Consider the following 18996-nt stretch of genomic DNA (forward strand, 5'->3'; position numbering starts at 1 on the left):
TCTTAAATCAATCGAGGCAAACACAAACTAATGAATTAAAAAAGACAACAGTATGAAGTTAAGTAGACTTTATATTACTTTAAAAGAAAGTTGTGCAAAATATGAAGGTCGATCCGATGACGATCAGTTTACAAAAAACCTAGCTTTACCGATTGAGTCGGATCGACCAACAAAATTATTCAAACTACTAAGTAAAAACAACTCTTAACAAAAAGAATGAAAAGATAAATATTAACAATCTAGATGACAACCTTTTCTCGATCGATCGGATGCAAGAGACTTCACCTTTCATAACATCCACAACAACACCTTTGTCATCAGAGGTATTCAGAACGCACATGAGCCTCCCCTTGTGGAAGGCCATTTAATTGTCAATTATGCCCTCGTGTATGAGGATATCATAGAAATAGGTCGCTTAGTCCAAATCATTCTGAAACTGACCTCATGTTGAGCCATGATCTATTGCTCAATTCGTCAAGCTTTACGACTAAGGACTTGTATTTTTTGCCTAAGTCCCTTAAGGCCTTCTGGTCAACCTGTTGAGATAGAAGAAGGTTGTCAACATGTCATTGCAATCGATTAGACTTGGCCACCAAAATCTTTTCTTTCCCAAACAAGGTAGCAACCCTGGTGGCTGAATCATTTTCCTTTTGCATACACTAGGTATGAGCGGACCTGATCTCTTTCAATTGGGTCGTCAGGACCCTATTGCCCTTAAGAATTGTTGCGAGATCCACTTAGGAAGCTACAAAGTCATTCTCCAATCCGATTATCTTTGATCGATTGGTGTTGGGAGACACCCTCTTACATAAAGCAACCACAACAAAATTAAATTCAACTACAGCGGCCAACACATCAGATTCAAAGAGATCCTTAATCAATTCTTTCTCCTCAGAGTTAAGGTGAAAGAAGAATTTATTTCCCATTCGTAAGCTAGTACCAAAAACACCGCTAATAAGAGGGGCTGATGTCTCCCCACCTCGACGGTCGTGCTTAGGAAAACAAGTAGAAGTAAATTGCTTATTGTGCTTCCTCTTGCCCTTCCTCCTTTTAGCTTCATCCTACTAATCAGTAGAAGCAACGAAAACAATGGTAAGGGGAGGAATGTTTAGAATAGGTACAAGGGAGGTTATCGCCCCTGCCATAGTGTTGCATTGGAACTTCTGCTACTTTGGTCGTGGGGACCTTTTGTGCATATGGGTCGATCCCGGAATCAATTGCACTTATCGGGTGCTTGTCCAACAGTTTTTTTGAAGAAGTTAACGTTTCAGGGGTTGGTGTAGGCCATTACAGTTGTAACACCAAAAAAAATTAGCCAAGTTAAAAACCAACAACAAATAAACCGAACATGGAAAGATTATTTACTATAAACATCCCAATAAAGATTGTGACATCGAAAACATTTCAAAAGTTCTTTAGCTGGGAGTTTGGGGGAAGCTGCTCCAAAACTTCAAGAGCATAGCCTTCTTCATGGGTTATCATTGTTGATTCCCAAGGGTTTGATCGAGCGGGATTATGGGTCCATGACAAAGAAAAGTTTGGTTGATGGTTCCCTGAAGAAAAATTTACAACCCTTTACTGTAATAGCAACCTTGAAGAACCTCTTTAAAGCCCTTATAAAAGGTAGCAAAAAGTTGGAAGAGGTTCCTATCAATCTCACTTATTAGAGAAACTCATCCCTTTTGGACAATCGAACAGGTTCAATAGTGGTGGAGGAACAAGGTCGGGTAGGAATTAGGCCTAAAGCCTTGCACAATATCCCGAATGTTTGCATGGCCGCCCATGCATTTGGATAAAGTTGAGTGGGAGCAATGTTCAACTCCTGCAAGACCCCAACTTTGAAGTCTTTGAACGATACATGCACGAATAGGTCAGTAAAGAAGTAGGAGTACACAAAAAAAGAAGTTCAACTTCGAATTCTCTCGACCGTGGATACTCATTCGTTGCCTCAAAACACTTGGAGGTGTACGACATCATCATCAATGTTCTCCCTTAGAATGTACGTCCGACCATTAAGGTCCACTATATCATTACCCCATCGGAAGCGGGTAGCATACTTGTGGAATTCAGGCGCGACCCACTCATATTCGGGAACTTTTGGAAGATTCAACTTGTCCTCCTCAATTACTATATGTGTTGACCAATACATATTGACCTAAATAGTACGAACAATCATCCGAAGAGGGAGAAAATCGATCCATCACAATTAGAATTAGTTAAATATCTATATGATTGTTTGAAGTTTTATTACACATTTATTATAAGGTCAAACCCCTTTAGTAGACCCTATTTATGTTGGGTTTTCCAATTATATCCTCGTTTTATTAGATTCCCCAATTTAGTCCTAAAAAATGAAAATTTGAGTCAATTGAGCCCCTAGCGTTAAATTAACTTAACGGGGTTAAGTTTTTTATGACCTTGAACATTGACGTGGCCAGTTTTTGAAACGTGGCACGTGGAATTTGCAATCTGGCAGAGGTCGTGCAACACGCAACAGGCCACGATGGTTTAGGGGGCATGATGGACACTAGTGTTCAAATCCTGAAGAATCTTCCACCTCCCCTTTAGAAGCGTAATAGTCTCCATCACCACAGACCTTCCCTTCATGAGCATTCCATCGAACAGGTTCTGGGCGGGGGTGCCCATCCCGTTGGGGGAGAACGGGATGAGGAAAAAGGGCAGCAGAGGGAAGCACCAGTCTTTGACCATGCAAGGCCTCACGTGGTGGTCGCGAATGCTAATGACCTTGTCCTAGACGATGTCACCGAAGGTGAGGCGGTGGTAGAAGAGGTTGTCGCGGAAGTGGGTGGCGTCATCGGTGCCACCGGGGGCCTTGACGCAGACGTCATAGAAGATCTTCTTGTGGTCGAAGATGACTTGGAGGAGTAGAGAGGGGTAGCCGTAGCAGCAACGGTAGGGGTTGAGGTTACAATTGTTGTTGGGGGTGGATCGGAGGTGGACGGGAGTGGTGTCGATGGTGTCGCACATATTGGGGAGGGATGTGAGTTCCTCGAAGGCATGGGTGGTCTCGAGGAGGCGACGACGGTGACCAATGAGTATTTTGATGAACTTAGGGTAGAGCTTGGTAGCAAGGAGGCGCGTATGTTGGTGATTTTGGAGATGAGGTAGGGGTCAAGGGAGTAGTGGGCAGCGAGGGTTTTGGTAGAGAGGCCATGGGCGAGGTGGGAGAGGACCATGGCAACGGCGTAGTCAGAGGGTGGGGAGAGATTGGAGAGGGCGATGTGGGGCTTGAGCTTGTCGACGATGGTTGTGAAGACGGGGTAGGAGATGCCATAGAGAGAGCGCCAGGGCGTGTCAAATTCCACGTACAAGGTCTGATAATGCCACATTTCAAAAACTGGCCACGTCAACGTCCCACCTTGTCAAAAACTTAACCTCGTTAAGCCAATTTAACGGGGATCTAATTGAAAAAAATCCAACATAAATAGAATCTACTAAAAGGGTTTAACCTTGTTATAACATTATCTACTTTGAACTTAAACTAACTTTAACGTAAAAAAATATTCTAATAAGTTGATGAATAGATTATCCTAAAAACAACTACATTAAAGTAAAAAAAATATTTAAGTGAAGATTTCAATTGTCATCTTATGAAACAAATATAATTCTAATTTATCATCATGCAACGTAATTGATACAAATAAAATACGCAAATAAATACATTCAAGTAAAATTATCTGCTTGTAATAAGGTGTTGAACATAAGTCAAAATTAAATTGCATTATATATTAATAAGATAATTCATAAATATATAAAACATCACTTAGTTTAAAATACATTGTAAACATTAATCAAAATATTATATATAATAAAATAAAGTATAATGTCATGAGCTTTAAGTAATATCATTCGATCTAAATAACCATTTTGCATATGTTACTTAAATTTATAAAAATTATTGAGCAATTCTATTTAGAGTTTTTTTATCACACAAAATTGAACAACATCTTTTATCACACTAAGTTCAATAGCCAACGTTAAATGTAAAACTTCCCAGAAGGTCACCCATCCCAGAATTACTCCAGGCTAAGCACGCTTAACCATGGAGTTCTTATGAGACAAGCTACCGAAAAGTAAATGCATTTTGGTGATATGAGTAGTCAAATCAATTCCTTTAAGCTATCCTTCAACTGTATAGTCCCATACCTATACAGTCTCCAAATCCCTCTCATTCCGGTGTATGTTCGATTCATCCATGTACCCCTTCCACCCGAAGCTGCCAGGAGCCGCTCCTTGTCTGTGCCCCCTACACCATGCTTCTTGCACCGGCGTCACTCCCCGCCCTCGTCTCCGTGCCCGGGTGTCACATGCCCACCAGCTTCCGCTTGGTTCGTCCTCGAACCACACCGTACTGGGAGAGGCTAGGCTCTGATACCATCTGTAACGTCCCGGCAACTCACAGGGACCATCGACTGCCCCCACAGATCACCACCAGGCTTTCCAGTGTGCTTTGTCCTCACTCGCACACTTTCCGGGAAAACTTCCCAGAAGGTCACCCATCCCAGAATTACTCCAGGCTAAGCCCCCCACAGATCACCACCAGGCTTTCCAATGTGCTTTGTCCTCACTCGCACACTTTCCGGGAAAACTTCCCAGAAGGTCACCCATCCCAGAATTACTCCAGGCTAAGCACGCTTAACCATGGAGTTCTTATGAGACAAGCTACCGAAAAGTAAATGCATTTTGGTGATATGAGTAGTCAAATCAATTCCTTTAAGCTATCCTTCAACTGTATAGTCCCATACCTATACAGTCTCCAAATCCCTCTCATTCCGGTGTATGTTCGATTCATCCATGTACCCCTTCCACCCGAAGCTGCTAGGAGCCGCTCCTTGTCTGTGCCCCCTACACCATGCTTCTTGCACCGGCGTCACTCCCCGCCCTCGTCTCCGTGCCCGGGTGTCACATTAAAAATGACCGGTGATATTTTTGTAAATAAATACAATTATTAAATGTCGTTTAGAATTGTAATTCAACGTAAAATGATATAAAACGTCGAATGCCCCAACATTAGACGTCAAAATTAGTGAATTTAATAAAAATTTGAGTGGGAGATTGAAAATTCATTCATTTTATCTTAGCGCGCGAGACCCTCTTCTCTGCTCAAACTTTTCTCGAACGAAGTTTGACGACCATCACATGTAATATTTCTTTCATTTGATACAAATGCATGTTAATTTACAACTTTAGGTATGATTTTTGTTTGTTTTGATCGATTATTTTCGTGTTGTTGTCCATCATAGGCACATTCTACTTTCTCTCTCACATGTGGCAACACTTTATTCCGATGAACCCAGGTTAGTTTTCGTTTTCGTTTTGAAGAACTTATTTGTTGAACTTGTTTTTTGTTATTTTTTGTTGAACTTGTTTGTTGTTATTGTTTGGGTAAACTTGTTTGTTGTTGTTGTTTGATTGGACTTGTTTGTTGTTTGTCATTGTTTGTTGTTGATACTATATTACATGTTCATAGTTCATACTTTATAAAATACCAAAAACTGAAATTTGTTGATTAACGTCGTTTATTGATAAAATTCGACGTTAAATTTAACGTCGAATTTAAAAAATTCGACGTCAATTTAACGTCTCCCGATATGACGTCGTTCTCGAATTCGATGTGAAAGATCTAAAATATTCGACGTTGTATGTTGTTTTTGTACTAGGTTGTTTCTCTACTTTTCTTTCTTCCTGTATATGTATCTCCAAAATTATAAATATAATATTCAATCATTTATTAAATTAATTTTTTTTCTCTTTTCTCTCTTTATTATACACCTCTTTTATTTTTTTAATCGGCTTTCGAAAATTAGTTAAAAATTCAGTAATTTTCAAAAGCTACTTAAAATTTGAAATACGTTTTTTTTTTTAATAAAATTTACAAGCTCTTAACCTATTTTTAAAAATCGGAGTTAAGGAAATACATTTAAGGAATAAACATATTTCAGTATTGGTTTAATGTCTCGGTAGGTCCCTATTTTCGGCGTGAATTTCAAATAGGTCCCTTTTCTTTTCGGCGTCTCAATTGGGTTCTTTTTTGTGTAAAATTGGAGCAATTAGGGGTCTGCCGTCAAATTACACAAACGGCCGTTTAAGTTTGCCTACGTGTTATTAAAAATGATTTTGAATTAATTTTTGTATTAAAAAATGGATTTGTTCTTCAAGGGCAAAAAAGGCAAACTGGGGCAAACCCACTTCAGTAATTGTCTACCCCTCTCCTTCTCACACACAACCAGAGTGGCGGTGGTGCTTCAGGAGGCTGCAGGGAACGAACAACGCCGCCGTGGCACTCAAGTGCCTGATCGCCGTCCACTACATTATCCTACACGGCAGCTTCATCCTCCAGGATCAGCTCTCGGTCTACCCCAACTCCGGTGGCAGAAACTACCTCAACCTCTCCTCCTGGGTCCGCTGGTTCGCACAGCACATCGAGCAGCTTCTCTGCGCCTCCCGTGTCCTGGGATTCTTCCTCGGAACCGCCAGCGACAAAGAGAGTAGAGAAGACAGAGCGTCGAGTCTCTCCAACGCCGACTTGTTGAGCGAGTTTGACTCTCTGGTGGCTCTGGTCGAAGGGCTTTGCAAGAGGCCCGAGCCCAACGGAAACCTCTTGGTGGAGGAGATTATGAAGCTGGCGCGTGGGGATTGAGGCGTGGTGCAGGCTGAGGTGCGCGTGAGGTTGAACGAGTTTAAGGAGAGGTTCGGGGGTTTAAGTTTGGGGAAGCGGTTGAGTTAGTTTGCTATTTGAAGAGGTTGGAACAATGCGAAGAAAAGGTGTTGGCTATGATGGATGAGGCAAGAGAATTGAAATTGTGGGATACGGTGACCCTAGTGAAGGACATGGCTGAGATTCAGGTCTACAGAGAAGAGAGTAAGTTGCGGATTGTTGAAACTATATTTTTTACTTTTACATTAAAGAAAAACTGTTGTTGCATCGCATCATCACCATTCATTAATAAACAAGATCCCAAGGAGTGAATCAGAGAGAGGATGTTCTGCATTTCCGATTCCCCTCTCTACATCGCTAAATGCCTCAGCAAAGACATAACCACCTCAACCATTCCCCTCGGCTTCCGACTTATCGGCGTCAAGGGCTCCCTCTCCTCCTGGGAACTTTCCAGAACCTTCCTCCAGACTCTCTCCGCCGAGGGCGTCGCCCTGGTCCTCTGTAAATTCGTCTCCTTCTCCAACTCTGACGATTCCCGTTTCGACCCCGATTGCGACTTTGCGGTAGAGGTTTTCGACGCCGTCTTGGAGCAGTTGGTGGAGCTGAAGGAGTGGTTTGAGGTTCAGATTCTGTATCATTTATGTTCTGGTGTTCTGTTTTGGTGTTCTGTTCTAGTGTATGAGAAGGAGAAGGGGAATAACAATGAATTATTGAAGTGGGAATGATAGTGAGTTTTCCCAGTATGCCCTTTCCCTACAGCTGATTTAACCTCATACTTTTTAATATAAAACTCTTTTTTAATTCCACCTCTGATTACTGAAAACACTGCTCATGCCATGTAACGAACAATTAAACGACCGTTTGTCCAATTTGACGGTAGGTCTTTAATTGCTTCAATTTTACAAAAATGAGGACCCAATTGAGACGGCAAAAAGAAAGAGGACTTAAATGAGATTCTAGACTAAAATAAGGACCTACAGAGACATTAAACCTTCAGTATTCGAAAAACGTTTATTTCTGAAATGTATTTACGTTTAAGAAAAAAATATATTAAATTTAAAATAAAAAAAAACTAAAATAATAAATAATAAATTTTGAAAAAACATAATAAAACAAATGAAACAAAAAAAATTAATAAAATTTAACAAAACTTCAAATAAAAAATAACTAACAAATACAATTGAGATATTTTAAAAAATAAACTAAAATTAAATTAAACAATTATAAACAAATAGCAAAAATCAATATAATTTCAAACAATAAAAAAATTATTTTATTAACAATTATTAAATATTGAAAATTTATTAAAACAAACAAAATATAAAATTAACGATTAAAATTAAATAATAAAACATACAAGTTAAAATAACAATAAAAAAATATTTAAAATTAATTAAAAAGAACAATCTAAAATTATTATTTTTTTGTTATTTTAAATTGTATGTTTTTTTATTTAATTTTAATTGTTAATTTTATGTTTGTTTGTTTTAATAAATTTACAATATTTAATAATAGAATCAGTTTTCTAAAATAACCCTTACAACTCATGGACCAAAACAAGGCAGGTTACAAAATTTGTAAACAAGACTAAAAATATAGGATTGTATTCGAATTAACTCCTAATGAAACTTTTATCAAAACATAAGGAAAAAAACTGTAATTCAAATTTATTTATAAGAACAAATAAGAAAAACTCTAAAAAAAATAGATATACGACAAAAAGAAAAAGAATAGAAGGCTTTTAAAAAAGAGGAACTTATCTTATGTTATAAGAGTGAAAGATTGTAGAAGAATGAAAAGAAAAAAGAGGAAGGAGATGAGAATTTTCACCTTTATTCTTTAAGGTGACTAAAACTTTTGTGAGAGGGTGAGAAAATGAAAGTTGTTCCTATGTTTGAAAATGCTTAGCTTGTAATGGAAAGCTTAGACAAGAATAAAAAGAAAAATCAAATTTTTACCACCCTTTTACATTTGTGTGGCCATATTAGAAAGAAGAATGAGATAATATTTTTCTCATATTTTCTAGAAAAACTCATGTCAAACTGTCATGTCATTGAATAAATAGGTAAAATAAAACTTCCCCTTTTATATAAATCTTAATTCACGTGTTTGTGATGTAATTTTTTTTTCATTTTGTTTCAAAGAATAATGCATTATTAAAGTAATTAATGATATACAGTATGGTCATCCGATCAGCCAAGAATGGAAAAATAACCTATCGATCCATAATAGTATAATTGATCTAAGTATTAATATTAATTAATCATCTTTATTATAATATTATTACGCAAAGTGACTATTAAGAATGTGTCTTTGACAAATACCCTCCCACACGACTGGGATAAGGAGGAAAAAGAACGAACAAGATAACTTAGAGAATGCAGAACCATAAGAAAGCTCATCTAGTCTTCAAAACAATTTTGAGTGCTTTGAGTAAGGGATCTCAGTACATTACCCAAAATAAAGGATAATTAATTGAGCTTTATTTTTAAATTTAATCCAAAATATGTATATATATATTACAAGAAAATCTTAAAATAATAATCAATTTTAAAAACAAAATATAATTGGTCCCTATAATAACCAATTAAATATTATTTTATAAATTAAAATTATTCTCTAAAATAATCACAATTATAAATAAAATAATAATAATTAATTTGTGAATTATATAAATAAGATGTGTAATAATAATAATAAAAAAAGAGAAGAATGTATGAAAGTGGGGAGTGAAAGATAGTGGTTACAGTTGAAATGGGTGGTGGAATTAAAGAGAAATTGTTGTGATGCCATAACCAAAACTTGCTTTTGAACGTGAAAGGTTTTCAGACATTTCAAAGTCATGAGTGTTGGTAAACCTTCATTAATTACCCCAAAACCTTTTAATTTGCATTGTTTGTCATCGAACATTTTTGTCCTTATAAATGAAGGCACAATACTTTTGGAAATGAAAGCGACTTTATACTTTTATGTTAACTCCCAAACACCACTTTTCACCTTCAAACAAAAATCATTCAAGATAACAGCCACATACCACCCACCTCTATTCACGTAACCACATGCCCATTTATCAAACATCACTTTCCTTCCATCAATAATCTCATATTTCATTTATCAATGCATCTTCATTTTTTAATAAGTGTTTTTTGTAGATAAAATTATGATAAAATAAACATGTTATCTCAATAAATATCCTAAGAAATTGGAATATCTCAAGTAAACTCTCATTTTTAAAAGGATTGAAACTTTCATTTCTTTTAGACTTCGACTCAAAACTTTTTTAAAATTAAAGTTTTTAAATTTAGAAACGGATAAAAATTAAAAACAATCAAACAAGTTTACTTCCGAATCATGTGGAGAACCAACTTTTTGGAAGGGAAAAACAACACTAACTTAAACCTTTTAACAGAATCTCTAACTCCTTTTATATATATCAGAATCTTTACTCTTAGCAGCAGGGCCTATAAAAATCATAATACATACAGAGAGAGAAAAAACTACTAAAAAAACTTTAAAAGAGACAAATAAAAAATAACCTAAATAATCGTCATGCATATGTGTGATGGAGGTGGAAGGTGCGTTTGGCTCAGTCTTCCTAAACAAATATCATTAAAGACCACATGACACATCCACATTAATTGTTAAAGAATTATTTTTAAGTTTAAAATTGAATTTGTGTTAAAATAACTTTAGATACTCAAATTATATTCTTAATTTTAAAAATATTTTACTTTTAGAACGAAAACATTCAATCATAAATCAAAATATTCCAAAGTTCACTTTATATGAAAATAAATTGGTCATTACGGGAGACGTTACTTTGTGAAGATAATGGTTGTTGGCAAACGTCAAAGAAAGTGATCACTATGCGATAAGTGGAGTGGGAAGAAAAACGGAAAGTATGAAAAGAAAATAGATTAATGATATATATGTACCAATTGAAAATGAAACTCCTTAATGTATGCATATAGTTTTATATATTATTAAAAAATAAAATTGAAAGAAGCATCATCATAGATGATTTTAATTGCACTGAAAAACACGAAGGCAATAAAAATTACTTCCGTAGTGAAAAACTGTTTACTGTTCAGAAAATCAAAATTCGATGTGGGAGAGTTGTTAGCAAAAGTTCATCCATGTGGTGAAGATAATAAAAAGAATATTTTTATAATAAAAAAGCAGGAAAATAAATTATAAAAAGCAGTAAATAAAATGTTTATACAGCCATCAGTCAGGTCCAGCACCAGTAACCTATTGAGGACCAACCCCAAGACAGACACGTTCGCATCTTTCTCTGAATGTTTAACAATATTTTCCATTCTACACAAGAAATCTACAACAACCGAACAAAAATAACCAAATCTAAAACAAAACCTACCATCGTCATCGTCATCGTCGTTATCTTCATCTTCATCATAATCCCCCATCAGTGGTTGGGGTAGAGGCGTTGGGTTCAACCTTCCTCAACTGAATCCCATGCTTGTGAGTCTCATCATCTTCATAGGCATAGGCAAACCCTCCATGCCGGGTCAGATCCATACCCGCCAGTTCATCCTCCGACGAAATCCTCAAAAGCTTCAACTTTTTAAGCCCCCAGAAGAGTGGCCCCATCGTCGCACTAACCCATCCAACAATCACCAAAATCTGAATCACGTGCGCCCCCAACAAACTCCATCCACCACCCATAAACAACCCGTGCGGCCTCGACTGATCTCCCTGGTAAACCTGCAACACGTACTCCTTCTTAGCGAACAGCGCCGTGAAAAGCACCCCCCACGCGCCACACCCTCCGTGCAACTGCGCCGCCTCTAAAGGATCGTCAAACCTAGCCATCTCCGCCAGTTTGTTACACGCGATCAGAACAAGGGACGCCACAAAACCACACACGATAGCCGCCCACGGCTCCACCACAGAACAACCGGCTGTTATGGCGGCGAACCCTCCCAGCAAACCGTTGCAGACATCGGTGACGTTCCAATGTCCGGATATCAGGCGTTTCCCGAAGAGCGTGGTCAACGCAGCCGTTGACCCCGCTAGAGTTGTGGTAACCGCGGTTCTCCCAACCGCGCTCCATTGACCATACTTGTTCCCCGAGTCATAAGCGACTAAGATTTTGTTGAATGAACCAGGGTTGAAACCGTACCAACCGAACCACAGCATGAAGGTTCCGAGCACGACTAACGAGGCGCTGTGGCCACGTAAGGCCACCGCGCGTCCCGCGTGATCAAATCGGCCGATTCGTGGACCCTCGATAAGGGCGCCCCAGAGTCCTGCCACACCGCCGACCATGTGGACAACGCCGGAGCCGGCGAAGTCGATTACGCCGGTGGATAATAAAAGATCGCTTTTCTTGAACGCGGATGCCCAACCGTCAGGGGACCAGAACCAGTGAGAGACTACCGGATAGACGAAGCCGGTGAGGAAGGAGGAGTAGATTAGGTACGCGACAAACTGGGTTCGCTCGGCGATGGAGCCGCTGGTGATGCCGGCAGCGGCGATGGCGAAGGCCCACTGGTAAAGGAAGTTGCTGTAGTCTAAATTGTCGGAGTGGAGGTCTGTGAGGCCGAAGTAGTGTTTCCCGATGAAGCCGTTGGAAGGGGAGCCCCAGGCGAAGGCAAAGCCGAAGAGGTAGTAGAAGATACCGCCGGCAGCGGCGTCGAGCACGTTGGTGAGCATGATGTTCATGGTGTTCTTGGCGCGGACCGAGCCGGCGCAGAGCATGGCGAAGCCGAGCTGCATGGAGAACACGAGGTAGGCGGAGAAGAGGAGGTAGGTGTTGTCAATGGCGTAGCCTGTGTCCGTGAAATTCCTACTCACGGCGGTGAACTGGTCGCAGATTAGCGTGGCCGCCGCTTGGGCGTTGGTTGTGTTTGGGCCAAAAAGTTGGGCTAGTTGGTCCGCCGAACAAGATTGCTGCGACATGGTTAGGGTTGGCGTTGAAACGCAGCGTTCGGATTGGGGGAGTGGAATGTGAACACCTTGAGATGAAGAGAGTGTCTGTGCGTATAAATAGAGAAAGTTGTTGAAGTCAAATTGTCTGCGCTTCAAAATAAGAGAGTCTTTGTGTGAGAGAGGTGACTTTTCAAAGGTTCAGATTCGCCGAAATTAATAAAAATATTTGGAAAACGGAATCACGGTTTTCTTTCTTTAAGATTTCTTTTGCTTCTCAGCTTTTAATTTTTCTTTTATCACTTCACCTACTTTGTTTTACATAAAAGTATCTGCAGTATCTGTTTTCGTAACTATCGTGTGCACATACTGTACGCGAATCTAAACAATAATAATATTATTATTATTATTATTTTAAGAAGTATCTCCTTTTTAATTATTAGATTAAGAAAATAATGACCAAACTTATGAAATCATTTCTGATTTTAATATAATTTAAAAATTAATCATATACTATAAAAGCGTAAAGTAATTAATGTAAGAAACATTCCAATTTAATAAATAATGATATTATTTATGATAAGAGTTATATATTAAAAAATAGTAGTATTAATGAGGTTTGAAGTTATATATCATCATTCTCAACAAAAATTAAAAAATGGAAACACCCCAACTTTTTATATTATAATTAATATAGAAAGTCTTCGTAGAATAAAACTTATTGTAATATGTTTGCACTTAATATACTTACTATGGAGGGAAAATAGTTCCTTTAATGGTTCTACTCTATTATCATCAAAGAAAGAGTTTCCTCTTGTGGATCTTCACCTTCAAACTCTTACTTTGTCCAAGTTGTGCTTAATTTGTGATCCATATTGTACTAATTATTTTGTTATTTTAGTGCATTTAGTTTTCTTCCAGAATATAATTTCTTTTATTTAAAATTAATTGATTTTCATCACTATAAAATTAGTTTTGCAAAATAAATTACTTTTTATGTTAGTTCTTTTTCCAACTAAAATAATAACTAAGTATGTTAATTATTTAAACACCCACACCTTTTTTATGTTGTCTAGATTTTGTATCAATCATACAAATATTTTTAACCGATACATACATACATATATATATATAAAGAACAAGAACCATTCAAAACTAAGAAAATATACATTTTTGTGTATGTACAAACAAAAATGTATATCTAGAAAATTTCCTAAATATCTAGAAAATTCACCTCCACAATTTTTTCCACGTGTGTTTTGATTAGAGTATTATTTGACCTTTGTTGACATTCGAGCCATAAACTTATAGAAATTATTTTCTTAAAAGTTACTCTAAATGATATATGACTAATAAATATAACCTTTGTTCGACGGTGGATAAGTTCACAAGTGAAGTGTACAAATTTTGGTCACACCGTCATAACAAGAAAAAAAAACGGAAAAGTTTTTTAATCTAACGAAAAAATAGATATTTTTTTCTTAACTATTTATACAACCTATATAGTTTAGCACACACTGGATCCTATATAACTAAATAAAGAAAATAGTTTTAAGTCAGTATATATTTAAATATATTTTATTAAATTTTTATTAAAGTTTTAATTTATTAAATAATTTAAAATTTTATATTTTTAATTAATTGTTTTTTATTTTTTTTCAATTAGTTTTATTTTGTTTTGACATTTTATTTATTTATTGTCACACGTTAAAAAAGTGTGAGATTATATATTTAATATAAAAATAATATTGTGATGATTATAAAATAGTTAAAAAATTATTATTTTATTAAAGTATATTATATGACGAGATCATAATTTTATCAATTATTTTAAATATATTTTTGGTTCTGTATTATTATATAAAACTGTAAATGATAACGTTTTGATTATTATCTTTTAAAAGATATTGATTTTAGTTTTTTAATTTTGAACGATATTAAAATTTTGTTTACGTGACAAACGACATTCTAAGTCAAGTATAACAATTCATAGTTGCTATGTGTTTAATTTATTTTTAGATAATATATACATGAACAAAAATATATTTAACCTTATATATTAACTATATAATCTTATACGTCTTAATATATTATAAATTAATTAATTAATAAGATAAGATAATAATTACATCATCTAATTAAAAATAATTAAAAATACCAAACTTTACTAAAAATTAAAAATATTAATATTTAATAAATTAAAAAATATTAAAAAAATTATGAGAACTTAAAATTTAGTAATAATAAATTGTAACAAAATATTCTCAAAAATAGATTTATTTTATTCTCAACAATAAGTCGATAATGATAAATTGTAGTAGAATTGATCTCTTACTAGATGTTTCAACATTGGTAACAAGTTATGATGTATGAATATGAAATGAGTATTAGATACGAAACGTATTTGATATGTCTATGCACTTATTTTTAAAATAATAAAATACGACATGTGATATATACATATTAAAAATTTATACAAAATTCTTAAAAAAATGATAAACATATAATTACTATTGTGTGAACATAAATTAAAATCAAATGTATTAAAATTTGTCAAAATAAAAAAATTATAAATTGATATTATCACAAAAGTATTATTGTTCAATAAATTATATATTTCATTGATAAATACTAGTAAAATATATTAAAATATCGCATACAGTGTCTGACATAAATACGTAAGACAAATTAAAGTATCAGTTAACAAGAAAATTCTTACAAATTGTGAAATAATTTAAGGTAAATATCATTTTTACAATTTTTTTCTTCAAGTTGAAGTTAATATTTTTGGAGACTATATATATTTTCTTATTAAAAACAGTTCTATTAAAATTGAAAAATAAAATCTAAATAGTTAATGTAATTGTATATATAAAATTAAATTTAAAATTACCAATTAAACAAAAAAAATTGTCAATAAATATAAACCCTCGAAATTGAACTTCGTAGAATTGACAAAGTAAGTCAATGCATGTCATAAAGAATATATTTAACACCTCATATTATTAAATAAACTTTTGTAGTATCTTGTGAACATATTCTAAATTGCTTTGGATTTTTTTGTGGAAAATAAGGGTACTTTGTTTTGTCGCATACAATGCATTTAAGTTGACGAGACATGATGGGAAAACAAAGTTTGAAACTTAGTTTTAACCACATAATGATGTTGTGGCCTTTGTGTTGTGACGTAATAGTTTTAAATTTCATCCACATTTTATTTTATTTTATTCATAAAGGTTGTATATTTTTCTTATTGGTTCCACTAATTTGGGATGATAGAAGGAAAAATGACACTTATGATCCATTTAAATTGGAAATAATGTTTGGTGGTGTGGCATGTTATCTTGAGATAAATGAACGTATGTCCATTAAAAATATCGGATGATTCATATTAATTATATGATAGAAAATCAGAAATTTATTTTTAGTATCTAAAATTTTTCCCATGAAACTATCATCACAAGTAGAATTGTATATAACTCACAAATATATAAAAGAAAATATGAACAAAAAGATGCTGGTTAAAAAAATAAAAAAAAATTAAAATTATGATAACTTGTGATTGAATAGTGATATAAAGAAATTTTTGTATCAAGTTTAATTATATTTTTATTTCCTAAAATTTACTGTAATTTTTATTCTGATTTCTCAAATTTATATATATATATATATATATATATATATATATATATATATATATATATATATATCCAGAAGTTTAGAAAAATACAATTTCAGTATACTAAATTTGAAAGTTAAAAATAATTTTAAAATTTAATGTTTACACATTAAAACCATATATTTTTTAAAAATCTAAGACACAAAATTTTTTACTTATATTTGATCATAGGTTTAAACTCTCGAATGATCTCATATTTGTACGAGAATATCAAGTGGATCCTCGTATTTGTAACGGTCTCAATTGGGTCATAATATTTGTAAAATTAAGTCAATTTTGCCCTGTCCGTTAAACTGTGATGAAGTGTTTATGTTGATGTGCATTGTTTAATTAGGTAGAATTTTATTTAAATTAAAAAATTATGACATGACAAATTAGAGTTTTTCATTCTGCAGAGGGAAGGAAAAGGAGCTGCTGTCACACCTAGTGGAGACGCGAAGGAGATTGATTTTAAGGTGGAATCGATCTCGCGATGGCACTGCTTGCACGGATGCTGGCGGCGAAACTGAACTCGCGTCGGGGTGGCTATCTGTTTACGATAGTCTCTTGCGATGATGGTGAAGTGCGAAGGAACGTTGCGATTTGGTTGGTTTTTGGGGGTTTCTCTGTTTTGATTTTCTGCAGGTCTGTGTGTCAGGTGATGGTGGCGGAAGGGTTCCCCTACTCTGCGAGTTCGGGATTCTTGTTATTGCCATGGAGGAGGCTCGTAGAGATTTGCGAATCGCAACAACCATTTTTGTCGCGATTTTGATTTGGTTTTCTACGTTTTCAAGTTCCTGGTGAAGAAGATGAATGTTGTAGCGAACATTACGGAGTCACTATTAGGGTTTTTGCTGTGTGGTTGCTGTAGGTGATTCTCGTGAAGGAGATTGTGGTGGAAAGGTTCTCTCCTTGCGATTTTTGGATTTTGGAGAATGTCATGGAAGAGGCTTGCGATTTGGCTTGCAGAGATTATGGATGTGTTCATGGAGATTTGCGAATCACAGCGGCCATGGAGGCGTTGTTGGCGTTCTGGTGATGGTCTGATGCGATGGAGAAAATTGGATGGTGGCGTGAGGTCTTGCGCTGTTGATGGCGGCGGTTGCCTGAGGCAATGACGGCAAGGTAGGTGTTGTTTGTGCTGCGAAGAAGATGATGCGTTGAAGCTTTACGACGACGCGGAGGAGGGTTTCTGATGAAGGTTGATGGAGGAGGACGAATTAGGGTTAGGCGACGACCTTGCGACAGCGCGTCATGGACGGTGATGGTGGCAGCATAATTGCGGCACGACGCCAAGGGTTAGGGAATTAGGGTTTTTGTGGAGAGGATGATGATGTGGCAACAAGGGTTATCAAATTCCACGTCATAATCTAAAATTTATTTTCACGTAATAAGATCACACAGACCTGTATCACCACATCAGTAGATTTTGACGAATAACTTAACAGATAGGGCAAAATTGGCTCAATTTTACAAATATTATGACCCAATTGAGGCAGTTGCGAATATGAGAACCCACTTGATATTCTCATAAATAAGGACCATCCTAGGGTTTAAACCTCGATTGTAAAACTTTTATGTAATATGCAATGTTGTCAAATTCAAAGATTGTTTGGAGATCTGGAATGAAATAAAAACTTGATTATAACTTGATTTGTAAAGATAAAGAGGAGATAAAAAAAAGTTATATTTATAAATAATTGTATCATTAAAAACAATATAAATGATAATACTAACTCATTCATAATTTATAAAATGAGTTTATAATCCAACTAAAATAGGTTGATAAATTAGACACGAATAAAACAACTAATAAATTCATAAATATTTAATAATCTTTTCCTATCAAATATACAATCATAGTTCTCTTCCATATAATCTTCATTTTAATTAATGTCCTCACCTTTATGATTTTCATTTTCAATAACTAGAAGAATCTTCAAATCATCCATAGGTGAAGCAACGTCACCTCTACTGACATCTATATTTCCTCCATCTTTAGTTAAAATGTCTCCATTTGAATCATCCCAACTTGAACTTATTTAATTTTCCTAGAGTAAATTAATTATCATATATCACCGATGTTATAGTTTTGTTTTGCTAACATCCTTTTTCTTCTTCAATCTTGAATTAGTCATCACAAACACAACATCCTTCATGGCCTTTTTATCTAAACAAAATCTTTTCTTGATGTGAACCTAAATAATTATAAAAGTAATTAAAACATCATACTAGTCTTTAAAATATAATTATAAAATCAATTTTATAAATAAAAATTCTTACATTTTCAAAACACGTCAAGTACACTCAAATTTGGATGAACTACAAGTCAAACTCAATACTCTAATTGCAAATCATTGTAATTTTAGATGTTCATCACCATATCATTCAAACCATTGTGATGAAATTTTGGTTTTAAGTGCACATTGAGCTATTAAACTGCCAAAAAATCTATACTTGTTTTAGAAATTCTCAATTTGAATCTCAATCTCACAAATGTCTCCACCAACCTATCCAAATAATCATACATATTCCACATTTCATCATAAGTGTACAATATCCTTTATTTAAACCGTTGTTGTTATGGTTATGATGTTGTTGTTGTTATCACAATGGTCTAAATCTATCATCAAGACAAACCAATGACTTTGATACCACTAATTGATTTTTTTTAGGGTTTATTAGGAAATATTGTATATATGTGACATGAGTCCAACCTACATAAAGATTTATACAACTTTTAACCCAAAGCTTTGAGAGATTGAGTTTA

At 34.9% G+C, this 18996-nt stretch overlaps 2 protein-coding genes and 2 pseudogenes across 2 annotated transcripts; 2 read left to right on the plus strand and 2 right to left on the minus strand.

Annotated features, from left to right (window-relative positions):
• Window positions 1-1948: 1948 nt before the first annotated feature.
• Window positions 1949-3350, minus strand: LOC108324498 (uncharacterized; annotated as a pseudogene).
• A 2623-nt stretch (window positions 3351-5973) lies between these two features.
• On the plus strand, window positions 5974-6990 carry LOC108324497 (putative clathrin assembly protein At4g40080; annotated as a pseudogene).
• Window positions 6991-7002: 12 nt separating this feature from the next.
• Window positions 7003-7404, plus strand: LOC128193340 (inositol polyphosphate multikinase beta-like). Its single transcript, XM_052874571.1, has one exon. It carries the CDS (start codon window positions 7003-7005, stop codon window positions 7402-7404), a length of 402 nt encoding a protein of 133 aa, XP_052730531.1.
• A 3417-nt stretch (window positions 7405-10821) lies between these two features.
• Window positions 10822-12805, minus strand: LOC108324956 (ammonium transporter 1 member 1). The gene has a single exon (XM_017557915.2). The coding sequence runs from the start codon at window positions 12599-12601 to the stop codon at window positions 11093-11095; it is 1509 nt and encodes a 502-aa protein (XP_017413404.1). The 5' UTR covers window positions 12602-12805; the 3' UTR covers window positions 10822-11092.
• Between the last annotated feature and the right edge of the window lie 6191 nt (window positions 12806-18996).

Source organism: Vigna angularis, chromosome 3, assembly GCF_016808095.1.
Source record: "Vigna angularis cultivar LongXiaoDou No.4 chromosome 3, ASM1680809v1, whole genome shotgun sequence".
NCBI classification, from domain to species: Eukaryota; Viridiplantae; Streptophyta; class Magnoliopsida; order Fabales; family Fabaceae; genus Vigna; species Vigna angularis.